Source organism: Abramis brama (genome assembly GCF_963993115.1).
Source record: "Abramis brama genome assembly, chromosome: 14".
In the NCBI taxonomy this organism is placed as follows: Eukaryota; Metazoa; Chordata; class Actinopteri; order Cypriniformes; family Leuciscidae; genus Abramis; species Abramis brama.
This window is the reverse complement of record NC_139976.1, coordinates 17,925,505-17,952,021: the sequence shown is the minus strand read 5'-3', so window position 1 is coordinate 17,952,021 and position 26,517 is coordinate 17,925,505. Positions and strand designations below refer to the sequence as shown.

The 26,517-nt window shown below is 37.9% G+C and overlaps 2 protein-coding genes across 4 annotated transcripts; both read left to right on the top strand.

The window, feature by feature from the left end:
• The first annotated feature begins 220 nt into the window (after positions 1–220).
• On the top strand, positions 221–16,545 carry zc3h7bb (zinc finger CCCH-type containing 7Bb). Its single transcript, XM_084135919.1, has 22 exons — positions 221–430; positions 1,441–1,501; positions 1,597–1,633; positions 1,748–1,945; positions 2,114–2,272; positions 3,359–3,439; positions 3,538–3,597; positions 3,751–3,793; positions 5,387–5,637; positions 5,740–6,040; positions 6,294–6,352; positions 7,412–7,511; positions 7,622–7,783; positions 8,008–8,213; positions 8,315–8,415; positions 8,551–8,732; positions 10,189–10,265; positions 10,407–10,666; positions 10,880–10,985; positions 12,359–12,467; positions 12,610–12,743; positions 13,179–16,545. The coding sequence occupies exons 2-22, from the start codon at positions 1,443–1,445 to the stop codon at positions 13,215–13,217; spliced, it is 2,724 nt and encodes a 907-aa protein (XP_083992045.1). The 5' UTR covers positions 221–430; positions 1,441–1,442; the 3' UTR covers positions 13,218–16,545.
• A 2,612-nt stretch (positions 16,546–19,157) lies between these two features.
• Positions 19,158–26,164, top strand: tefa (TEF transcription factor, PAR bZIP family member a). Of its 3 annotated transcripts, none has more exons than XM_084135677.1 (5): positions 19,158–19,445; positions 22,053–22,421; positions 22,645–22,853; positions 23,656–23,867; positions 24,030–26,164. In XM_084135677.1, exons 1-5 carry the CDS (start codon positions 19,370–19,372, stop codon positions 24,049–24,051), a joined length of 888 nt encoding a protein of 295 aa, XP_083991803.1. In that variant the 5' UTR covers positions 19,158–19,369; the 3' UTR covers positions 24,052–26,164. The 3 variants fall into 3 exon arrangements, with proteins under 3 accessions (XP_083991803.1, XP_083991802.1, XP_083991801.1); XM_084135676.1 differs by lacking the exon at positions 19,158–19,445 and adding an exon at positions 20,787–21,213; XM_084135675.1 differs by lacking the exons at positions 19,158–19,445; positions 24,030–26,164 and adding an exon at positions 20,913–21,213 and having other exon boundaries at positions 23,656–24,011.
• Positions 26,165–26,517: the final 353 nt, after the last annotated feature.

Genomic DNA, 26,517 nt, shown 5'->3' with positions numbered 1-26,517 from the left:
CTCCAACCGAGACACAGATGTGCCTGATTTAAAATAACTGTCAACACAGGCAGACAATAGACAGGGTTTTATTTATTTATTATTGTTGATATAGAGAGAGAGCAAAGTGGAGTTTTTTAGGTTTGGCTTTATGAAAATAATTTTGTCAAGTTTTTGTAAAGAAAGTCACCGATGCCCCCAGTGGCTGAATGCTCCACTTTAAACAAAAAAGACCCATCGCTCTGCCTTTAGGACCTCACAGTCTGGACGGTTTAGTTCAACTTGAGCGCAACTCAAGGCGCACATGCTCTGTCCGTTAATTTGGGACAGGCGAATAAATTAAAAGTATGATTTTGAAGGAATAAAAAATCCAAACGTTTTACCTGGCATTTCAAAGGATTTATTGCTTTAACAAACAGTTCCTTGTTGAAGAGAAGATCTAAAATCTTAGGTGGGTTGCATGTCCTCCCAGCAAGCTTCTGTTTTAGCGTGCTACTTAGCTGATTTTTGAAATGGAGACTAACTTGTATTTTACATTTTTATAATCTACTTTGTATTTTATCCTATGGTGTTTTAAAATTATTATTATTATTAAGGTAATAAAACGTTACCTCGCTGCACCAGTTCGCGAAACGCAGCTTGCTAATTGGCTACCAGGATCATTTTAAATAGATTTTTATACTACACGGCGCTGAAAATGTCAGTTAGAATTTTATTACAAAATATTACACTCTATAAATATGATTTAGATGTTTGTTGGGACTGTTTTGTGCCGGCATATAAAACTAGTCATTGATATTAATTGGTGTAAACAAACCTGAAGTTGACAGCATTAGCGGGCTAGCCAAGTGCTAGCTAGCATTAAAGCTAATGTTAACCCGAAGCCTGTGCAAGTTAACTTTCTCATTAGAGTGTATTGCACTGACAGTTCCTTTACATGTCAAGTCTGTAAAAATGTATATGTTCGACATTATATTGAGGAGTGTTTCAAGTATCGCGGAAGGATTGCTGTTAGTTGTTTTTGATTTCTCAAGTCCGGAGAGAGTTGCATTAGTGGGTGTGATTCTAAGGCGAGCTCGGGGATGTGCTCTCACTTGCTTATCTCACATTTTAGGCCTTAGTGTTATATTTCTGTAATACACACTGTTTGTGCTTATAATTATGTTTTAGTTGCCATCATTGTGCGTTATTAAGTCTATAAAAATTTGTAATCTTTAGTCTTTTTGTGACCAATTACTGCCACTACATTTTTTTTCACGCCAATATGTTTCACTTGCTGGCCAGAATGATGAAAACACAAAACTGAAATGTTTTCACGTAACATTTTGTTTTTTTGGCTCTATAAAACCACATAGTAATTGTATGTTTTGCCCCTACAAAACTTATGTTTATTTTGTTATATCATACGTTGTTGTTTTTTTCCTCATAATGGTTATTTGTTCTGGTTGTGATGGATTACAGCTATGGATCCAGAACGACAGAAGCGCAAGGAAGAAATACAGAAAGCTTTGGGATTCATTCAGTAAGTTTGTAGATTTCTGTGCTGCTTTTCCGATCTGCTCCATGTGGATGTTTATCATTCCAAAATTGCTAAATGCATTTGTCTCTTTGCCACAGGTCATCTTTGCCTTTCCCAGAACCTGAAGGATATGAGGTATGATTCATGTGTACTATCTCTGAAAAAAAAAAACACCCCACCTAGATAATCCATATTTATTGAATTTCATGATCTTAATTTAAATGGAAAGTCTCTTCCTTTCTTCTGCAGGCATTCCTGACTCAGCTAGTATGTAATTTGCTGGATGAAGGTAATGCAGTGTATCGTGATGGAGAGTGGAGACAGGCAGCAGTCCATTACGGCGAGGGTGTGAATGTAGCTCGCTATGCTCAGTCTGAAGCACTGGTCATTCCCCCTGAGCTGTTAGAGAGCCTTTATGTGAACCGAGCAGCTGCACATTATAGTCTTGTAAGTCTATACTATTTTTATTGGACAATTGGTTGACGTTTAAATCTGTCATTGTAAGCTGAGGATTTGAAGGAATTCAGTATGTGCAAATTATCACGTAGTACTCCAACAGTAAGTGTTGCAAAGACATTTTCTGCAAATTAAACTTCTCTTGGCTTTTTTGTTTAGGGGGAGTACGAGCGTGGAGTGCAGGACTGTGACAGCGCACTGTGTGTGTTGGAAGGCAGTCGCAGAGCACTCTACAGGAAGGCACTTTGTCTGAGGGAGATGGGCCGACTCAGAGAGGCTTATGAGTGTGGCACTGGATGCCTATTAACTGCCCCTCACGTATGTATTCATATGCAGAAGCAATGGAACATTAATCTGCAGTTTATATTTTTATACACTATCATGTAAAAGTTTGGGGTCAGAATAAAAAAAAAAAAAACACATTCAGCAAGGATGCGTTAAGTTGATCCACAGTGACAGTAAAGATGTTTATAATGTTACATAATATTTCTATTTCAAATAAATGCTATAGAACTTTCTATTCAATATTTCTTGGTTTCCACAAAAATATTAGGCAGCACTGTTTTCAACATTGATAATATCAAGAAATGTTTCTTGAAATCTGTGAAGGTTCTTGTGACGAGCTATGCTTCCATCCGAAGTTGTGAATTTAACTTATGCGCAAAATTTAAATATTACATAAAACATTTGCGTATAAAGCACCGTTTCCATCCAGTGAGTCGAGAGAACAAAATCCTCACTTCCTGATAAACTGGCGCTAAATATCACTAAGAAAAATGTTAAGTTGCTGCAGAAGGAGAAGCCACTGTAGATCTTTTTTTATAAAGAAAAATACTTGCGCCTCAGAGTGCACTTTTGGTGGAGGATGCCGGCTGTTTGGGAACGCAGTCGTGTAAGACAGTTCTGGGAGGTAATTATACTGAAACACTTTGACAAACAGGTTTTGGCTAAGGCATTTCAGAATGACCAAAAGAACATTTCAGATGCCGTGCAGCGAGATTGGTGACTTTTTAAAATATGTTTTCATCATAGTTTCTGCGCATGTTTTTAGCATTCGTATTAAAGTTGTGGATGGAAACATAGCTACTGAAGACTGGACTAATGGCTGAAAATTCAGCTTTGACTTCACAGGAATCAAAATTGAAAAGTTATTTGAAATTATAATATTTTACCATTACTGTTTAACTGTTAATTTAGCTGTTTTTACTGTATTTTTGATCAAATAAATGCAGCCTTACTGAGCATAAGATACTTTTCTCAAAACATTAAAAAAGTCTTACTGACCCCAAACTTTTGAATATTAGTCTATGTAATAATATATGTAGTTTGAAATGTTTATGCCATATGTTGCCAGTTCATGTAATTATCTAACAAAACATTGTTTGCTTGCTTTATTTTACACAGGACAGGCAAGTCAGTGAGCTTGCTCAGGATTTAGCTAACAAACTTGGTTTGAAAATCCGCAAAGCCTACGTCAGTCCTCAGGTTTGTCTTTTAGATTAAATGATGTATGTTTAAAATGTTGAGCATTTGCTAATTATATAGTTATACTTGTCCTAACATTACACTTTTTTTTATTTCAGCTTGATTCTACAACATCTGGGGCAGACAGCAATGGAGAAACGAATTCTCACACAGGGGAGGCAAGTTTAAAAAAAACCCAGACCTTCCCTATATTGGTCAATAAAGTAATTAAAAGTAGTATAAAATTGGTTTATAAAATAAAAGGTAGTTTGTAAAATGAGAATTGCATGGTTTGGATTAAATTAACAAACCTTCTTGCTCTTTCTTTTCAGAACTCCTCAAATGGTCTTGAGTCTTTGACTGATATTGGATCAGGTAATTTTTTTATATATCACATACATACATATATATATGGTCATTCCATGTCAGCTAATGATTTTGATTTAATTTTCTTTCTGTTGATAGAAAAAACGAGATGCATTTCTAGTTTCAACATGATTTGTTCTTCAGATATTCAGATATATCAACTGTATGCAATGTGATCCACATTTGGTTTTTGACCACTAAAAATGTGTAGAATTTTACTTATGGAGCCATGTTGAAATCCCCATATCTTTGGAAATGAACCATGTAGGGCCTTAAAAAATAAGATATCAAAAGAAAAGTTATTTAAGAACAGGAATCTAAAAGGATATCAAGAGATCTTTAATAATTCTTCAGTTACAGGCATGCAAACTTCGTGCAAAAAACACAAGAAGTACTTTTTTACCATTTTTGAACTTTCACTGTTGGCATTTAATGCAACAAAGATGGCTACAAATTCTACTAAAGAAGTCAACAAATTGTACTAATAGACCTACCAATCTCAGTGTAAAAATAAAACCATGATGCTGCCATCTTTCTTAAGTCATTTTTACCTCCTGTAATTAGGCTCCAAATCTCAGGTGAAAATTGTCATTTTGACCCCCTTCTACAAAATAGTGGATTACTCAGTAGATACACATCATGACATGTAATATTTTGGCTCTAATCACGATTTATGTTTGTCTTTCTTCCAGAAAAATATTAACAAAAGCAAACATTTGAGCTGGGGAAGTTTCTGAAATTGGTTGATTTGACATGGAATGTCCCTATAGCATTTAAAGGTGCTCTAAGTGATGTCACGCGTTTTTTAGGCCAAAACATTTTTTGTCACATCCAGCAAACATCTCCTCACTATCCGCTAGCTGCTTGTCCTCTGAACACACTGTAAAAAAACGCGGTCTCTGTAGACAGCCCAGGCTCCACAAACGGCAAGAAAAACAAACTGGCCCAGCCTGGACCACGAAACATAACAAACAGTGTTCCAGCCAATAACCGACAAGAATGATTTGGGGCTGGGTGTTGGGGGGTTAGTGCGCGTGCACATGAAGGGGGGTGTGGGGAGTGGAGGAGAGAGAAGCATGAAGAGGGAAGTTAGCTAGAGGAGAGATGTCCTAACAACGACTAACGTTAAAATTGTATATTTTTGAGAATTTTGATATGGCCGACACACAACCAAAGAGACGACGTTCTGATGAACAAATAACAAAGAATAGGGAAAGAAGGAACGCAAAGTCCCGAATTTACATCGGAAAAGCGTTCAAAAGGTGGCGAGAACTCCGCTGGCAGAAGGGCTTCCGATCTGACATTCAGGTGGTTCTGTTTTTGCTGGACAGGTGGGTAAATCCAGTTTGTTTTTTCTAAATGGTTCATGATTGTTTTAGGAAGCACGGAAGGGAGGGGGAGGGGAAGGGATAAGGAGGAGGAGGGAGGGTCGAGCTAGCCTCCGTTTTGTTTGACAATACTTCGAACGTCAACAAGAAGTGACGTCACCCAACATCGCTTAGAGCACCTTTAATATTTTGATTAAAATATATTACTTTATGAGTATAATCATTAAGCAAATATAAATAGGTGACTCAGTTTATTAATCTGTTTATTCCACAGACTTAACAAGTGCCCAATGCATCCCTGCCCCTCTGGCCACACCAATCCCAGTCAGTGATGACCCACAGATTCCCTCACAGAACCCAGTTGTGCCCCAAGACATGCCAGAAAGCCCAAGCCAGGAGCCGTCAGGGCGGGTGCCATACTCTGTGCCTGTATCTGAACACATGGGTGATTGTGTGATGAATGAGGACACCTCGTGTCTGGACACCTTGCTGGAAAGTATTCCCAAAGGAGCTGAGGTCAGCGTGGTGAGTGTAATGGAGAGCTGCAGGGATGGACAGTAGGACATTGACACTCAATACTGGATTGATCACTGTAAAAGTACTTAATATTTACTTTTTCTCCATCAGAACCCAGTTCAGGGTGCAATTCCCACTAACCTACCAAACACTGCTGTGGGTTTGAGGCCCCCATACTCTCCGGGTCTCCCAGCCTCCTCGGCTCAGCTCACAACTACCTTTTTCAACTCTGCTGTCAGTCCACTCCCCCCACTGGAGCCTTTTTCAGTGCTGGGTCAAAGCGAAGCCTCTTCCCAGACGATGGACTCCCTTGGCTCCTTTAGCTCTGGAGCTGGAGACACTGCTGGGAAGGGCGGGTCTGGATCACTGAGCACAGGAGGACTGGATTCCCTCTCTGAGTACACACTTCCTGGTAAGGGTTTTAACTGACTTGGTGTGCTACTAGCGTTCAAAAGTCTGGAAAGAAATTCATACTTTTATTCAACAAGGATGCATTAACTTGATCATGAGACTTCTTTCAAAAACACACACACACAAAAAAAATTACTGACGCTAAACTTTTGAACGTAAGTGTACCTGTATTTAAATAATGCAGAAAATGTCTTGACATGATGATAATTTGATATTGATTAATTATCCCATTTTCCTTTCCTTACAAATCTTAGGTGGACGAATCTCTCACAGTTTCATCCCCAGTTTGCGTAATCATCATGCCGCCAATGCAGTGAGTCTTAACTGTTTTGTTCTTCAGTCTTACTCATAGTAGTAAACTTCAGCGTAGTAAAGGTCTTTAAATGTTCATAGGGTTCACATTCCGTGTCATCTCAACATCAGAGGTCCCGGCTAAAAAATTTGAGATTTGAGATTCTTTTAGATTCTGGTTCATTTCTTTTGGAATCTTAATTTTAAAGGCCCTATATGGTTCAGTCCCAGAGATATGGAGGTCTTAATGCAGCTCCATGAGTATATTGGTCAATTGTACACGTTTTCAGTGGTCAAAAATCAAATGTGGGTCACTTTGATATTTTTTGATACACACTTTGATATTCTTTGATACACACTTGATATTTTTTTCTTTTAAAGAGGAATATCTGAACAAATCATGTTGAAACTAGAAATGTTTTTTTTCTATCAACACAATTGCATAGAAGATACCTGTCTGAGTGCCATGAATATATATATTTTTTTTTTAATCTTAATTTTTAAGGCCCTATAGGTTCAATCCCAGAGATATTGGGATGTCAGTGCGGTAATGTGTAGTTACGATACTGTGTATTTGAGCTTTTGCTAGCTTCAGAACCTGTTAAAATGTCCTTTCTTTCAAATATTCATGAAACTGATTCAAATATAGATTCTTATAAATACACTTTTGAGAGCAATTTACTCATGGAGCTGCATTAAGATCTCCATATTTCTGGGATTCAACCAGATAGGGCCTTTAAAATGAAGATACCAAAAGAAATGTTTATTAAAAACCTGTAAAAAAATAATAATAATTGTTTAAAGGTTGTCTCCATTGGCATATAATGCAACAAAGATTGCTAAAGTCAATATATAATATACAATAATGATGCTTCCATCTTTGGCTCCAAATCTCAGGTGAAAAATACTTGAATACTCAGTAAATATACATCCATGACATTTAATATGTTGGCTTTTTTTCCATAAAAAAAAAAAAAATTTGAGCTGGGAAAGTTTCAGAAATTTGGTTGATTTAACACGAAATGACCCCATAATGGTTTGCAATCACCTTGTCAGAAAACTGTCCTTTGCTGCTTTGCAGAATGGCCCAGTCGGTACCAATCTTTCTCTGCTGTCACGAAACCCTTTGGCTGCCACACATGAGTTCAGACAGGCCTGTAATGCTTGCTACAGTCGCATAGGTACTGTATCCCTTAATGTGTGATATGAAAAAAAGGTACATATCAGAATTATTCCTAATAATGTTGTACCTGTCTGAAAGAGGTGGATTTTCTTTTTCTCTCTTAATTAGGGCCTCGGGTCATGGACTACCATTATCAGCCTGATGCAGCGCATCGCTGCAAGAGAGATGTGCTGCTCTGTCGCCTCAAATCCTCTGACGACCCCACCTGGAAAAGGGTGCGACCCCGTCCAGCTCGTAATAACTTTCTTGGGGCGTTTGTTCTCTGTAAAGGTATGGCTTTGTTTATTAAAGTCTGTGTATTGGATAGATGTTTCAATTAGGGGTGCACAATATACTAAAATGGTAGTGGCCAATGTCACTGTTGGTTTTGTTATCAGTTATGTCAGATTTTTTTCTTCCCATATATAGTATAGTAATTTATAATTATGATAACAATGATTCTGATATCCAATGATTAAATGATTTAGTTTTTTGTCATCGTTCTGTCTTTACAGAGGTACAAGAGCGTCAGGAGTGCCAGTATGGTGAAAACTGCACTTTTGCCTATTGCCAGGAGGAGATAGATGTGTGGACCCAAGAGAGGAAGGGAGCTCTAAGTCGTGAGCTTCTGTTTGACCCTCTGGGCACCAATGAACGACGGGCCCTCAGTGTCACCCGTCTCCTTCAGCTCCATATGGGCATGTTTATGTTCCTCTGTGAGGTAATGTGCGTCTTCATGTTTAATATTTTTCTCACACCTAGAAATGTTACATTCTTGTTCAGAAATGCTAAGTTGTTATTCTGGCCCCTGCTTTTCTGTAGGAATGTTTTGACAGTAAGCCTCGTATCATTAGCAAGCGAAGCAAAGAGAATCTCGCTGTGTGTTCCAACCTCACTGCACGACATCCCTTTGACGATAACAAGTGAGTCATCGCCTCCCGACTTCTGTCTTTTTATCCCTCACTGTATATAGACTTGGTCAGGTGCCGCAAAATCATATTAGTGATCCATCGCATTATATCTCTTCTCATACGTTTGTCTCTTATAATGCCGGACAGGTGCCTGGTGCACGTGGTTCGCTCAGCAAACGTGCGCTACAGTAAAGTACGCCCTCTTCACCCACTCTGCCAGTTTGACGTGTGCCGCCATGAGGTGCGATATGGCTGCCAGCGGGAGGACAGTTGCTCCTTTGCACATTCAGTCATAGAACTCAAGTGTTGGGTGCTTCAGCAGGACACAGGTACATAAGACATGCTATAATAATATTTTTATGCATGCACACTGCGGTCTTCTGTTTTTGCCTTATTAAAGGTAATAGTTCACTAAAAAATGTAATTACCCCATGGTTTACTCACCCTTAAGCCTTCCTAGGTGTATATGACTTTCTTATTTCAGACGAATATAATCGGAGTTCTATTAAAAAATGTCCTGTCTCTTACAAGCTTTATAATGGCAGTGAATGGAGGATGAGATTTTGAAGCCCAAAAAAGTTTGGATGCGAAAGCAAAACCCCTTTGTTAGGTATCAGTGGTTAAGATTTATTTATAATGTTGTTCCTGAGTAGTACAACCCAAAAGTTTGCTTGTGCACATCACATATTTTAAAGAAGACAGCTTCCTGAACTTGGGAGAGCATGAAACCGGCTATATACAAAGACTACATACCATTGTGAAAACGTTCTGCTGAAGTCGTGCTTGCAGCGTTGATTCCGATCGATGGGCATTTGCATTTTCAGAATTGTGCTTGAACTGATACGTTTAAAACGACGACATAATTAACTGTGTGTTGCTTACAATTGCTTAAAGCCTTGAAAGCTGAAGCTCGTGATTATGGAAAGGGCCTTCATTGTAAGGTCATTTCAGACACGCTTGAGGTGTTTGGCCAATCACAACCCATTGGATCAGCTGGACAATCAGAGCACTCTGAGCTTTTCAGAAGGAGGGGCTTTGCAGAATTCAGTGCGTTCAGACAGACTAGGAATAGAGGAGCTGCAATAATGTACAGAATGTGAAAAATTATGTTTTTTGAGCATTGAAGCGTGTTAACCTATTCTATTACACCCCCAAAAAACAAATTTAATAAACTTTTAAAATAGCATCATATACAACCTCTTTAAATTGCACCATTTTACACTAAAGTTTGGGGTGAGTTAGTTTTTTTTTTTTTTTTTAAAGAAATTAATACTTTTATTCAGCAAGGATGCTTTCAGTTGATCAAAAGTGACAGTAAATTTGTAATTTACAAAAGACTAAATGGTGTTCTTTTGAACTTTGTTAAAAAAAATCCTGAAAAAAAAGTCAAAAGTTTCCAATAATAAGAAATGTATTTTGCCTGTTGAAAATTCAGCTTTGCCATCACAGGAATAAATACATTTTCAAATAAATTAAAGCTGATTTATTTTTTATTTTTTATTGTAACAATATTTTACAACATTACTGGTTTTACTGTATTATTTAACAAATAAATGCTGTCTTCATGATGATATGATACTTTTCAAAAACCTTAAAGAGATCTTACCAAACCCAAACTTTTTGTTGTGTAGGGGCATTACTGTAATTTCCGGTGCTGTTTTTGCCCCACACCCCGGTTTTATCACTGTCTTTGACTCAGACAATTGAAAGTTGATAGTAAAAATAATATGAATAATAAAATGAGTTTTTGTTTGTGCTTTTTTGTTTGTGCTTCTTACCCATCAGGTATTACCCATGAGGAAATGGTGCAGGAGTCAAAGAGACACTGGCACCGATTGGAACAGAATGCTCAGAGACAGAAGGTGAGGCTTTGACAAAAACACCACTGTGCTGTCTCACAAACGCTCATCATTTCTGAAATCTAATCCTTTTATTTGATTGCTTTTTGTTGGTACAAGTCTGGTTTACAAAATAAGTCTCTCTTTCTTCTCCCTCGTCTTCAGCCCATGCTCGGGCCGCACCAGCCCACCGGGAGCAGCAGTAACAGCAGTGCTCATAGCGGTAGTTCTGTGGTCTCTGGAGGGATGGGAGGAGACTGCATCGGGGGCGGAAGCACAGGAGGAGGTGGAGGACTAGTAGGATGCGGTCGAGGGCGCGGCCTGAATCTGAAGATGAAGTTCGTGTGTGGACAGTGTTGGAGGGAGGGCCAGGTCAATGAGCCAGACAAGTCACTGAAGTACTGCACTGCCAAAGCCAGGCACAGGTTAGCTTCCCTTATACAAGAAGGCATCATCTTACCGCCAGGATGCTCGATACTCGATATATGCTCATCAAAAATTAATGCGTCTATAATGTTTACTGGAATTGTTTTAATTTGACTGCTTTTATTAGACACAGTAGACAGCATCTTTGCTGATGGTTCTTGGGGTAATTATGGTATAATGCTGCTTTTTGCTTTTTCTGTTGCTTTTCCCAGCTGGACAAAAGAGCGCAGGGTGTTGCTAGTAAAATCGTTTGAGAAGAAAAAGTGGGTGGTAGTGCGGCCGCTGCCTTTTTCCCGTACCTACCCCCAACAATATGATGTAAGTCTGTCCTTTGCTGATTAAATTGTGACAGCAAACAGAAATTGTTATGTCAGGTTCTTCAGATAAGCAGGTTGTAGTTCTGACACTGAGCTGCATTATCTGTTAAACAACAATGTAATATTTATGATAATGGAAGTTCTTATGCCTTTGGTTAAGAAATATAGGCTGCATCCGGAGTCGCATACTTCTCTACTATATAGTAGGCGAAATACAGTATTTGATAAAAGAAGTGTTTGAATTCACTGTACTCATAAAAGAGTAGGCAAGAAGTACCCAGATGACATGCTGCTTCCGACGAAATTCTGAAGTGTGCATACTATCCCATAAGGCCACGGGAGAGGATTTGTGAATGGCATTGAAACGATGCAACTGACGCTGGTAGGTCACATGATAATGACAACATGGTGAATATAGTACATCTGGATTACATTCATACTATATTGAAAATACTTTTTTAGCAGTCGCGAAGTAATTAGTTATTCTTTTGAGTAGGTATTTATTTTGAATATGCGATTTCGGACGCAGCCATATTTTCTGTTCTATTATAGTTTCTATCAACAACAAATGGTGTTTTATGTAATGATTCTGTTCAGACAGAGATAACAGGTTGTTGAATACATATTCAACCTCTAACGGCGAAACTTCCATATTGTACTTTTAAATTAGTCCACACTAAGGCAAAAATATAAAGAATATGTAATAGAGCATGTATATGTTTAGCTAAATGAATCTCTAGATTTCTTTTCTTTCTCGTTAACTAATGAGTGATTACATGTTACATCATATATCTCAGTAAGTTGCACTGTTTTTTGATGTTCATTCATGTTTATTTTGTGCTGTACCTAGTAGCAAAGTGGAAGATTTGATCGCTTCAGCATTCCGTCGTGCCACAAAAAGCGTTAAACGGCATTCATTGTTTAAATTTCTTGATGTAATTGACTTTATGATATGAAAAGTCTGTTTTCAAAGCACAATGATTGGATGGCAGGCAATCACTGGATAATTTGTGCATCAACTGAAAACATCATAGACTAAAAGATCACTTTTTGCGATTAAATTGAAGATCGGTTAAATCTGGAAATTTTCAACCCAGCCCTCATTATCATACTTTATGTAAAATCTTGGGTGTGTCATCCAATAATGTTTTGGAAATTGTTTCAGCCTCCCACACAGCACTTTTTGTTAAATTTCAAGCTGAATTTTAATGAAGCACTGATCTTAAATATTTTCTGGAGAGTTTAAACCCTGAAAGAGTTGCCAGTGAACAATTGAAGAGTTGGATCATTGTTTCCATTAAAAATGACTTAAATGAACTGAGAAATTTGAGCATTGTTACATGATCTCTATGCACTATCCATTTGTGCTTGCAGATGTGTGTTCATGTCATGAAACAGAAGAAGTGCCACTATATTGGGAACTGTTCTTTTGCACACAGCTTGGAGGAGAGGGATGTGTGGACCTATATGAAAAACAACAGCTGTGAGAAATCCACTTCCTTCAACTAGATAATTCAGAGCTGAAGTTATTAATACAATTATTTTGTGGGTGTTGTGCAGTCATGTTTGTTTAATCCATTTAATGTGTTTTAACATGAGCTGTGTATCTTTCTGTACTCTCTAAGTGAGAGACATGCAGCAGATGTATGAGATGTGGCTATCGTTGACCAATCAGAACCGGCGTGCAGACGGCACTCTCATGACTCCACCCCCAGAGGAAAAACAGATCGCCATGCCAACTGACTATTCTGAGTCAATGGTGGGTGGCTGCAGAAGATTGATTTGTCATGATTTGTTTGTGTGATTAAGTGGCCTGAAAATAAAAAGCTCTTGTTCTAGTTGTTTTTAAACTTTATTATCAGATTTAAGGCAGTTTACTCCAAGAGCAATAACTCTAAAGATGATAACTATAGTCACGTCCACACCCATGCACAATATCGTTCTGTTTATTCTTAGTTTGTCGAGCTCTTTAAAGCAAGATGGATTCTGATTGACTGTCAATGTTTTTATTGTTCATCACCTGGAAAAAATCGTTCTGAAAGTGATTCCTTTGATATTGTTCCTCTGTGCCGTTATCATTTATATTTTTGCTGTGAACTCTTTTGGTGCTGCTTTTATATTTAGAACCATATCTTTATTGCTATATTTACAGTCCTTGGTGTGAATGGCTCTTTATCCATGTTCTTTCTGACAGGTTGGACGACGGATGTCTGGTGGTGGAGGGGATCTGTGACCTGGGCCGAAAGTGTGCAGTTACAGGCAGTCTGGATGAGTCTTCCTGTTCAGATATCAGCTTCTAAGGCCCTTCCCCACTCTTTCAGTGCCACTCTGGGAAGTACCAGGCTCTGTTGCCCTTCAGGGCAAGAGCTCATGACTGTAGGACTAACACACTGATTGTTACCACATATACACACACACACACACACACACACACACCACGTGATATTTCACTCATTATCAAACACATGCACCCACTCACTGACATGACACTTGGCACAGGCTTGTAGGGTGTCATGTATGTGAGTGCACACTGGTACTTTTACAGCTAACTCAAGTAAGGGCAGATTTTATGTTCCTTAAAGGGTTAGTTCACCCAAAAATGAAAATTCTGTCAGTAATTACTCACCCTCATGTTGTTCCAACCTCGTAAGACTTTAGTTCATCTTCGGAACACAAATTAAGATATTTTTGATGAAATCTGAGAGCCGACTCACTCCTCCATATGCTTCTATGTAATTGTAACTTGCCAGCCCAGAAAGTTAGTAAAGACAATGTTTAAAATAGTCCAAGTGACTACAGTGGCTCAACCTTAGCTTTGCTCTCAGATTTCATCAAAAATATCTTAATTTGTGTTCCGAAGATGAACGAAAGTCTTACAGGGTTGGAACAACATGAGGGTGAGTAATTACTGACAGAATTTTCATTTTTGAGTGAACTAACCCTTTAAACACATTTTTGAGGAGTTGATGATGTTCCCACAGTGCTTTTTTAAACTTGAACCCAAAACCAAATGGATCTCCCTGACTCAAATCAAAGCACATGTCACGAAAGCCACTCATGTTTCAGTCAAGTATGTGGTGTCAGATGGCAGATTAACTGAATTTATGAAGTGGTGCTTAACTCTGTGTTCCTGCCATATTGGTAGAAGAGTTTGAATGTACAGCCAAAAGTGGCCATTTACAAGAAATTTGAGATTTGTTCAGATGTCGAATGTATTTGATGCACCAAGGCAATTAATTATGGAGTAAGTAAAAAGCACCCCAACAACCCCCGTGTAGATGCTTGCATAACACCAGTCACAGATCTTGCACTGACACGCACTCATTTCCTCATTCTTTCGGATTGCACTGAGTGACAATTTGGTAGTGCTTGATAAAGAGTAGGAATGAATGCACATGAGGGCTGTTTGCAGTCTGGAGTGATCTGACAATTTGGATTGAAATGCTTTGTATTAATTTTTTCTTTTTGATTGATTGATGGTTGGAATTATGCTCCCGTGTTTGTCTCGTTCGAGCTATTAGATTGGGATTTTAAGTGCGTAATCTATAAAACCCATAAACATGCTACTAGGAGACTCTTGTTCGCCACAGTTCAATGCGGGCCAGTAGCTCATTCATTTTCCATGTTTAACGTTTCATAATAGGCGCATGAACGGAGACATTAGCAAGAAATTAGGCAAAAGAGTTCTACTTGCCCTGCCTATGCCTAGTTATATTCAAAATATCCTGTCAAGACATGCAGTGCTACCCTTAGTATGCCTTGTCCTAATCCTTCAGTGGACTTGATATATATATATATATATATATAAATATACACACAAACACACACACACACAAATATATCTACTATATTGGCATACTACTAATGATTATTGATAACTTAGCAGTTAAGCTTAATTAAGTATAACCTTACCTTGTATTGATTACATAGAACTTCTTGTTATTGAGCTATGCTATATGACATGTATTGCTGATTAGATGGTTAGTGATTTTTTTTTTTCCTTATGAGTCACTACAGAAGTGTCTGTTTTGTGAGGTCTAGATGAGAAGCTGCTGCCCTAAACTGCCTATAAATGTAATTGAAGCACCCTGAAATGGTTTGATGGAGGAAAAAAAAGAATAGAATCAAGTTTGTACCTTGTTGCATTGAATTTCAGGGTTTAAATGACATGTGAAGGAGCATATTTGGGCCTGGTAGCAGATTCCAACTGGTATGGAGATTGAGAGGGACGTTCTGGAGTGACCTAGTACGCTTTACCGAGGGATCATATTGTTACTACTGCTATTATTATGATGATGACAGTGATGATAATGATTGTCATTATGACTACTTCTATCTTCCTATATGCTATTGATATATGTATATGTTAATTGCTATGTATAACACTTTAAATATATGTATCCATGTATGAATATAATACTTAACAGTGAATTATGTCTATGTATGCTTAGTGAGCTGTCCAGAATAGAGGAATTGAGAACCTAGGGTACTTATCGGTCTTTTTATCTTCAACCTAAACACAATGAAAAGCAAGCGATGCTATTAACGTATAGTTCTGAAACTTGGGATCTCTTATAGGAGTGTTTATAAAGTGATTGTAGTAAAGAGACCTCTTTAAAAACTACATGCCTTAGCAAATTCCCTCTACACCATATTCCTGATCGTTTTGATTCGATTCTCTCAGTGCTATACTGTGACGGAACACAAAGCATACATGGATATTTGTTTGTCTGCATAGCGCCTTATACATTTATATACAATTATAAATACCTTAACAAATAATCCTACTCTTTCAGTATAATGATATATACACTCTTAGACAATTTGTTTAAGGAAATAGGGGAGGGAAGTGTATCGTAAATGTTCTCTCAGTGACAATGGAGTCTGGTTTTGCACGTCACTCGCATCTAAAATATTCTGAGGAACATGATCATGCTAGAGCTGAGGTAATGTGCATAACCGTAGAGAGAAAGAGAACAACCTGAGAACCAAGATGCTCAATTAACAGTCTCTCTTTCTCTAATACGGGATGAAGTTGGCATTCATTCATATTCATATCCATATCAAAGGGTTAGTACTGCTGGCCATTGACCATCTGAAGGCTGCAGTAATGGTCATATACCCACCATCCTCATTCTCCACTTGAGTTTATTTTATCACAGAACTGGAACGTTCTGGGCTTTCTGGACAGACACCAAGAAGGTGCCCATTTTAAAATGACCTTTGTGTGTCACACTTTCTGGATGGAGTGTAAACCAGAAATACGTTGTTCATAATCCATGTTCAGACTAAAAAGACAATGTGGGATTTAGCAAATGTTGGATTATATCGGTTGAGACTTTTCTGTTAGGATGGCTTTATTTTTCACCTGCATAGATAACCAGTGAAAATCAGGAGTTTGAAAAAATGAAAAGGTAAAACAACAATGCCTCTTTTTGTACTGTATTTTTACATTTGTTTGTTTTGTTTCTCCCTTTTCTCCCTGGTTGGAAGTGATATATTGATCACAGTGGACCAAATCTCATGAAAGTGTTTAACAATAAATAGACTGTTTTAGAAAATGTGTGATGTTATTGCTTTTTATTGAATTACTTTTTAGACCAAGTTGAATCAAAATTAAGAGTTGTGACTTTCAACATGTTAGCTTTGAGGTTATCTATATCCTATTGTACTGAACAATAACAAAATGTATTTTAGGAAATGCATTTAAAATTTACAGTATCTCCATGGGAATGGATTAAAAATATCGATGACTCATCCTGCACTAAATATATTTTGTCCAATCAGATGTCCTTTTCCCCTAATTCAGCTTTCATGTGGTGCCACAATCTTATAGGTAGCTGGAGGGCAAAACAAGACTTTCCTCATTTGCCAACCAGTTATTTTTACCAGGTTCGTACTAATGTAGTAAGACAGTTCAATTTATGCCTTATTGAGGATGCATACTGTGTGCAGGCAAGATGAAGAACCCACCAGAATATAAACGTTAAGTGTTTTTAACATTAAGCATTTTAGAATGTCCAGTTGGTTTTAGTGATTTAAAATCAGCAGCAGCCATTGTATATGTTTCACGTGCTTAAAACTAGTATTTTGTTCACACCGTCTTTTCTTGAGGTGATCTAAATATCTGTGGCTTGAAATAGATTGACGCCTGCAGATTGGCACTGGCAGTGATATCAATTTTGTGTTTCGCAAAGTTTGCTGCTTCAGTTGTTGTGGTGTTGATTCACATTGTTTCTAGTTTATTGTGCAAGAGTGATCAGATGAATTCTAAATAATTGCAAAAAACTTAATTGGCGAAAAGAATAACACTGTTTTTTGGCCCTGGCACAACATGATCAGTTAACATTTCACTAATCATCAGCACATGGGAAACTGAAGCAGGATGAAATTACTATCATTCTGCTTCCAATCATTTTGTTCTCGTGTTAGCAATGGTTTCCTCCAAAGAAAATATGCAGCCATCATTGCTTTGCATATAAATGGCCTGAAAGAACCATTAACCAGATCATCGAGAGCTTCAAGGAGAGAGGTTCAACTGCAGTGAAGAAGGCTTCAGGACGTCCCAGAGTGTCCAGCAAGGACCGTCTCCTCCTGAGGACTCATCTACAGAATCATGTCACCACCAGTGCAGAACTTGTTCAGTCTGGACAGCAGGTGTGTGTGAGTGCAACGATCTGGTGTCAAGAAGGGCAGCAAAGAAGCCACTTCTCTCCAAGAAAAACATCAAGGACATAATTAAATTCTGCAGGAGGTACAAGGATTGTGACGTCTGGAAAATTGATTGTCCGGAGAAGAAAAGGTGAACACTACTATGAGTCCTGTGTCGTGCCAACAGTGAAGCATCCTGAGACCATCCATGTGTGGTTGCTTTTCATCCAAAGGAGGCTCTCTTACAATTCTGCCCATAAACACTGCCATGAATGGTATCAAAATGTCCTGCAAAATCTTCCAGCATGATTGGGCACCATGTCTCAAGGCAAGAGTGATAAAGAAGTGGCTTGGAGATCATCATTACATTAAAATTTGGGATCCGTGGCCTGCAGGCAACACCTCAGATCTTAAACTCATAGAGAACCTGTGATCAATCCTCAAAAAGGCGAGTGGACAAGCAGAAGCCCACAAATTGTGATCGACTCCGAGCACTAATAAGACGAGAATGGATCGTCATCATTCAGGATTTGGCCCAGAAGCTGCAGAGGTTATGAAGAAGAGTTAACACCTAAATATCAACTCTGCTTATAGGCTATTGAATGTGTTTTGTCAATATAGCCTTTAAAACTTACAGAATACTTTTTTTCCATTAAAGGCTTACCATAGAAACATGTACAAATGATCTACAAATACTGAAGCAGCAATCTTTGTGACACACAAAATGATGTCTCTGCCAATCAAAGCCATCGGTAGCGGGGTATAAGCAGGCTATGGCTCTGGGTGAAAGGTGGTGCTGTGACGGGTGACGATTCTAGACCATAGATAGACTATAACAAAAAGACCCAATCATCCCCCATCCAAAAGAACGCGATTTCAACATCTCTGCGTAACAATTATGACAAGCATGCAGAACTGTCTATAGAACGCAAAACAAGTATGGCAAATAAATAGTCTGTCCGGGTATGCAGTATTAATGGAACAGTAGAAGAGCAATACTAGGCATACTAGTAAAAAAAGTGTTTAGTACGTCGTAGTAGGTCAAAAGAATATAGAGGTCAAAGATGACATTTGTATTAGCCTATGCATGGAAACATATTCATACTACACACCTGCGTACATGCGACATGCATAATGAATAAAATAAATACTCTCATGGCATTTATATAACTAGCCAACAGTCTACTGGCTATTTTAAATAAGTGAGAAGACCTTTAATTTGTTTTAACTCGACATAAATGTCTGACTCTCCGTTGCTGGTAATGTGAATGACACTGATAGCGCAGTTGTAAGGGATTTTTTGATTTTTTGCCCACTCTTTCGTAACACTCCCTGACACGCAGATGTTTTAGACTTAGATAACTTGTCTAGATCTCCATTGGCTCGCGGAGTGATCACACACAGCTGAAATGACCAATAAACTACCGCGCCTCATTGAATATGAATCAACAGGCAGACTGAAACGATATTCATTGGTCAAAACGTTCAACCCTATGAAAGCAAGGCAATTTGAGGCGGGACCATAGACTGTAAGGGTGGGACTAGTTAAGTAACTTAGTGGTTAGGACAGACCTTGTGACCGCGATTAAAAGTTTCAGAACTCTCAGTGTTGTATCAAATTACTCTTATTGCGAGAGACAGTTTGATTCACTGAAAGATTGATTAATTGATTAAGCGTCTCCAGCTTTTGATCCAGTTTTTTTCCCCAGTTGTTGATACTGAAACTGTTTTGACATGTCTTCAGATATTCCGGAGATATTCAAAGCCTTGCTTGATTACCCCTTCTCTGTCCCTTCGATTGATGACATTGGTAAGAATTTCTCTATTGGCTCATTACATGTAAATCGGGACACTCTTATTAACCTGTATTCCCACTATATAAAGTAGCCTAATCTGTAATTGGCATGCAGCAGAATTGTACTTGTGATTTTAGATACTACGTCATGCATTAAGTAGATCAAGTGGTTCAAAATGTGACTTGAATTGATTGAGTTTCCTGTTTTATAGCACTAACAAGAAATGCAGATTTTTTTGTTTATTGAATATACTGTGTATTGAGAAATTGTTTACTAACATCTGTTTTTGTCTGCATTACATTACTAACAGTGTCTAGATATTTGCAATTAAACTATTAATATTATTGCAAAAATGCCTTAACCTAGTTTTTCCTTCTTCCTCAGTTGAGGCATGTTCCAATTTACATATTTATTTATTTATTTTGCAAATTATCCTATTCAATGAGTCATTGCATATTGGCAGCATGAAGACTGTCTTTTATAAAGGTTTCTGTATAGATTACATTCACTGGTGTAGCAATTAATTGCATAAATATAATGCAAACATGAACAACTTTTTTTCACTAGGAGAAATTATGAAAAGGCATATTCAGAACGATATGATTTTGTCATATATATTAAGACGTGCAAAGTGGGACTGATATTTTAAATATGATGACAGATTGTTTTAGATGTTAATTAAATGTGCAAATAATAGATATATGGGCTACACCATGCAATCACAATTAATTTGTAGTGTAGGCTATTGTATGCAAGACATCATATAGAACAGATAGAACAATGTGACCGAATAACATAAATTGTATTTCACATGTCGTAAACCCAAGGGCAAGTTAATTACTTTTATCTTTTCTGCTTTGCGATTGGTCTGTTTGCACACAAACGTGCCATGAGTGCACGTGCGAGGCCATGTGCCAATACCCACTATAGGCTGGATAAGATACAGGCTGTTCTCCCGCGAGACATGAGCTCATTAAGTGCAATGACCAAGCATATTATTGTTTATTATTATGTTAATCCCTAACACAGTTTTGTTATTACTTATTATAAGGCTTAAAATGTTTGAAGGTCAATTGTAAAATTAATTGAAATTGGTCTATTCATTACAGAAGTGTAAAAGGCATGTCATTTTAAAGTTGTATGTGGCATATATGCACATACTCTATATATCGTCAGTGTATCTATATGGGTCTCGTGACACTTTTTTCTAACATTAGTGAAAAATATAACCGTTCTGACCGCCGACCAATGAGGAGTTAGTTTTTTTAAGACAAGTTACCTTCCTTCCATAGATATAAACACATATATGTCTATGCCTTCCTTCACTTTACGCACAGACACGCCCCTGTGTCGTCACGTCTACTTAATTATTCATGAGAGCAGAGCCACAACCAACCTATCCGCATCGAAAAACAGTGTTTTTTCCTGCAAAAGGGGCGTGGATATTAAAACAGTTTTGTGGCTAACTGGAAAATCGGGTCAAACACAGAAATAGAGTCTGTGTGAATAGAAAGGTGTTGACTGGCGAGGTGATTTCATTTTTTTCTCCCTTGTACCTCAGGTATTGAAGAAATTTAGATATTATTCTTAATTAAACCAGGGATTTGAAATCGCTTTTAAAGTTAGGCTATTCTCACGCGCTGTCCGAAGCGTCAGTAAAAATGGACGCGGAGCCTATTTCGGTCACGATGGACTCAGGCATTGATACTCCGATTGCCTTCCCAGTAGTTTTAAAGAAAATCATGGAAATTCCTCCACCGAATCTTCTGGAAGGCGATGATGGTAAGTGCCTCTGTCTGCATGCAGCAGTCGGGCGCGCGGTCGCTGCTCTCGCTGCATTGCAGAATTATTATCGTCAAATGCATCTTGAATGTTCATACAACGACAGACCATATCATTGCCTCTTTATGTAAGTACAGAACGTGTTTTTGTGCTATTTACAACTTCGGCACTTAATGTTGCAAACTCGTAAAAACCGGATGGAACCAATGATGTTCGCTTCCTAAATTAATCGTTATTTAGAGTCCGATCTAAATAACGATTCGTCACTTTAGTACTATTTAATGTACATGCAAATTATATAGATGTTATAAAAAGTTGTTTTTGTATGCTGAATCTTGCATATAGCAAACTGAACTAAGATATATGAAATTAAAGGGATAGCTCACCCAAAGATGTTGTCATAATTTACCCACCCTTATGTTGTTCCAAATCTGTATGAATTTCTTCCGTTGAACACAAAATAAATATTTAGAAGAATGTCGGTAACCAGACAGTTGACGGCAGCCATTGACTTGCATAGTGTCTGGTTACCAACATTCTTTAAAATATCTTCTTTTGTGTTCAATAGAATAAAAAACTCAAACAGGTTTGGAACAACTTGGGGGTGAGTAAATGATGACAAAATTTTTGTTTTACTGATACAATTCCCCTCCCCCTAAAATTGGAGTTATATCTATCTACCAAGTAACAGACCTTAAAAATCTCATCACACCTTTGTTGCCCGTTCTAGTTTAGACTCTATGTGTTTGATTGCCAATCTTTCTGATGTAAGATCTGGGATTTAAACAATATATTTTGTCTGTCGCATTTAGTTTATTATGGTAATTTTAATATTGCAGAAAATGATAAAGAGAAACTGTTCGAGGATGTGGACTCTGGAGGGGTCAGTGGAATGGGACCATCAGCCGCCTTAACGCCTGCCATCTGGGAAAAGACCATTCCCTATGATGGCGAAACCTTCCACCTGGAATACATGGATCTGGAGGAATTTCTCATGGAGAATGGCATTTCTGCCTCAGAGGATGAGGATCAGCAAAAGAGTCTTGGGAAGGAAAACTTACAGCTGACAACTGAAAAACCAACCGCAACTTCTACAAGCGAAACAGCCCCAGCAATCTCTCTTATGCCAGTCATGGAACTGGATCAGTGTGAGGAGGAAGTGGTCACATTCACGGCATCCAGCTCTAGCTCAACAGACACTAAATCAGGTCAGCAGAACGAGAACAGAACACAGTGTACTTTCTGTCACACCTCACTAAAATCCATTACATGGTTAAGCGGTTTATCATGATGATCTGACTGTAAGAGTCCGCAATGATCAAGTGATGTTCAAACATTCAATTAGAATAACAATGTCTGGAAGTAATAAAACAGAACTAGATTTAGATTTCATTTCATTGTTAGTATTTACTAATTCACCTTTCACCACAGATGAGGACCGTGCAACACCAGAGCCTATTGATCCAGAAGATATTGAGGTAGAGATCAACTTCGAGCCGGATCCCACAGACCTTGTGCTCTCCAGCATACCCGGAGGCGAACTGTTTAATCCCCGCAAACATCGTTTTTCCGAGGAGGAGCTGAAGCCTCAGCCTATGATCAAGAAAGCAAAGAAAGTATATGTGCCCGAGGAGAAGAAGGTAAATAAATATTGCCCGAAATACTACCTTAATATTGTATAACATTACTCTTGAACTCTGATCAAGAAAGCCAAGCAAGTATTTGTGCCTGAGGCCCACTGTTACACCCTAAACGTTAATTTTGTGAAAATTATTTTAGAGAGTGTCGTTTGTATTTATACACTGTACAGCCAAAAAAAAAAAATTGCTGTTTGGATAATTATTGCAGTGATTAATATGTTCTGGCACGTTAAATGTTTGGCAACAGTTCTGATGGAAGTTTGTAGCTTTTCATTTCTTAAACAACCATGTAGGAAGACACATCATGGCCATATTCCAGGATGGCAATGTCAAGATTCATCAGGCTCTAACTGTGAAAGAATAGTTGGGAGGGAGCATGAAGAATCACTTTCACACATGAATTGGCACCTCTGAGTCCAGACCTTAAATTCATTGAAAGTCTTTGGGATGTGCTGGATGAGACTTTACAGAGTGCTGGACTCTTGCATTGTCAATACAAGATCTTGACCAGAAAATTGATACACCTCTTGATGGAAATAACATCACAACATTTATTTCCATCAAGAGGTGCCTACATTTTTGGTCAAGATCTTGTATTGACAGTGCAAGAGTCCAGCACTCTGTAAAGTCTCCTCCAGCACATCCCAAAGACTTTCAAGGAATTCTCATCAATTAGGGTTAGAAGAACTGTTGTAAACATTTGTAAAGCAAAGAAACAGTTTTAATTTATAACAACACACTGTCATTCATAAACTAGAGAAACATTTTCACAACATTTTTTCATGTCCACTAACTATTTCAGGACGACAAATACTGGCAGCGGAGGAAGAAGAATAATATTGCAGCCAAACGTTCACGAGATGCCAGGAGGCTTAAAGAGAATCAGATCACAGTACGAGCAGCCTTCCTGGAGCGAGAGAACTCGGTGTTGAGGCAGGAAGTGGCAGAGTTACGCAAGGACTTTGGGCGCTGCAAGAACGTCGTGGCACGCTATGAAACCAAATACGGGCCGCTGTAAGAGACAATTGTGCACACAGAGTATTTGCAAATAAAATGCAAATTGCATTTGCTCATATACATATGCTCCCACTCAGAGTTAAAACATTAACTCTTAAAAGTGAAGTAGGTCGCTGTTACAAATGTGGTGATTTACAACTTTTTTTCTTCTTTTTCAAGTGGATCAGCTGAAGACCTCTAAACAATTATTGATTTAGTTGCATTGTCGAAAGGCAATAAATTAATAATGGTATGGAACGAAGAGGAGAAGACAGAAGATGAGTGAATTAATAATTCAGACTGTAAAGCTAAGTGATATTCATATGATTATGAATCCTGTCAGCCACTCTTACCAATATAATAATCTTACTTTCAGTGCAACAGCATACCCAATATTTCCAATAGAGCTTTTAAGTGCTTTTTTTTGTAATGCATTGCATTGTAGAAATGGTCTTCCCCCCCTACCTTTTCTTGTTTTATGGTAGTTTTAAGGAATAATGTATGTTGGAAGTCACTGGTCTTTATTCATAAAGAATGACTGGCATTGACTTCAATATACTTTCTGAAATATCAGTTTGTTTATCCCTGAAAAAATTATATTGATTCTGAGAATTTTAACAAATTTGGTACATTTTACCACTAATCGGTGCATTTTTGTCTGCAACAGAATTAAAATGCTATTGAAAAATGGGGAGAATGTATCACTTCAAAAGTATGTAATTACAGGTAACTGAAAAAAACGTTAAGCAGGAAATGTACATTTATAATGTTTTTGTGCTGCAAAAAAAAAAAAAAAAGCCTGTTTTGTCTGTCCGCAAGTGCTAGAATTCATCAAGTAATGTACTGGAAATGCGTGCACTGTTGTATATCTGCAAAACTTGACAAATATTTACAGTAGAGTCTTTCATAACTCGTTAGATCTCCTAAAATCATACCTTGTTTACTGGTTCACCCTTTCTGGGACTCATGGAGGTCAGTGTATGTACAGAAATAACCCTCTGTACATGTGACGGATCTCGTTTCTGTTTGGAACTCTGCAAAACAAATGAAGTGCTGATATAGGAGGTTGTTTTTCCCATATGTATCATATGATGTCTATTTTTTTTAGATAACTTCAAATATTTCTTCGCAGTGTGAACCACACCGTTTATATCTCAGAGTCAACAAGGACCCATAAGTGTCTTCAGCGGAGTGCCTGTTTATAAAGCGCGCTAAAGTTACAAATCAGAAACCAAACTCAAACCTCTTGAAAGGGCGTCGGCCCTCTGCTCGCCACTGTCCTACTTTTTCAGGTACATATTTTGTGCAACTTGTCTCTGTAGTTTTGAAACATGTAGGGTGCTTTTCAAACGGAAGACTGCATCCTAGTGAGGTTGTGTTCTTCCTAGTGCAGTCTAGAGTCCTCCTCAGCATTAAACACTAGAATGAGACGGTCTAGTAAGTGCGCATGGCTATGTCACATGCTCATGTTTACACAATTCGTTTGTAAATTGAAATGTGTGCAAAGGATTGTGGGTAATTGGAGGACCTGAAGTATAAACTTGATGCATCCTTCAAAATGAGCTGATTAAAGGACACCAAACGAAGGCTGCCTTCTAAGGATCCTTTAAATCTAGATATCCTCTGACAGCCTTCCGATTGAGAAGCATCTGTAATATCACCAGGGAAAGAAAATGAAGATAAAGTCAATATCTTGTGCTCACGGCTTATTGTTGTGAAGTGGAAATTAGGCAGACGTTTATTTCCAAGTTTAATTTTGCATTACCACATTTGTCGTTTTTCATGTTTTGTGGAAAGGGAATCTGATATGTAATGTAATCCTGACCAAAGTTAACTTTGATCAAAACGCTGAAGCTAACATTTGCTGTAGCTTATACGACTCCATTTTAAATCAGGTGTTTAAACTTGTTCAGATCTGTGGTCTGTAGACACTCTTTAATGTTGCACTTACGGTTTGTCATTTCTCCTCGAGCTTCCTTTCTGACGAGTGTGGAACGTGAGATGAACAACAATAAAATAAAATGGGGCTTGATGAGGCTGTTCTGAAAGGAATAGACTGTCTCTGCCTGTCATGAAGCATTTCTTCTAATAAACTAGAAAAGAACTCAGTTGCATATTTGAGATGCCAACTTTGTTGCAGTAACAAATCTTTATTTTGGCAGATTTGAATGGTTTTCTAATTGTTATTGTTCTCTTTTTTTGTGTGTAAAGAATTTTCTTTGTAAGTCTTTTAAACATGTTTTTGACTTGTAAATGTTTTCTCTGCGTCTTGTCTGTTTCATGTTGTATATATTATTAAAGAACTCAAAAACGTGTCTTACCTACATGTCATTTTAACTATATTTAACAATGCATTTAAATCCAAAAATGCGCAAGAGAATTATGACTAACTGAATCTCAAATTTCAGATGGTAGAGTGTTGTGTAACAGACAGAAAAAAAAAAAAAAGTTGCATAACACAAAGAGGGAGGGGCTAAAAAAGGCAGCGTGATGCATTTTCAATCTAGGTTTATTTCATAAGAAGCGATCACATTTCAGTAGGCATCATTACCTAACCTTATTCCCAAATTAAATCATGTATCCCCCCCCCCATATTCAACTGAAAAACAAAGTACAGTCTGAAAATACTCTATATATACATATCATAAATACATTTGTAATTGTAACG

Excerpts from the sequence above, each read along its gene's own strand:
- zc3h7bb (XM_084135919.1), top strand. The coding sequence starts at position 1,443 with ATGGATCCAGAACGACAGAAGCGCAAGGAAGAAATACAGAAAGCTTTG. Across the intron at positions 2,273-3,358 it reads GCCTATTAACTGCCCCTCAC|GACAGGCAAGTCAGTGAGCT; the intron begins GTATGTATTCAT and ends TATTTTACACAG. Across the intron at positions 3,598-3,750 it reads CGAATTCTCACACAGGGGAG|AACTCCTCAAATGGTCTTGA; the intron begins GCAAGTTTAAAA and ends CTTTCTTTTCAG.
- tefa (XM_084135676.1), top strand. The coding sequence starts at position 21,093 with ATGGACGCGGAGCCTATTTCGGTCACGATGGACTCAGGCATTGATACT. Across the intron at positions 21,214-22,052 it reads TCTTCTGGAAGGCGATGATG|AAAATGATAAAGAGAAACTG; the intron begins GTAAGTGCCTCT and ends TTAATATTGCAG. Across the intron at positions 22,854-23,655 it reads ATGTGCCCGAGGAGAAGAAG|GACGACAAATACTGGCAGCG; the intron begins GTAAATAAATAT and ends TAACTATTTCAG.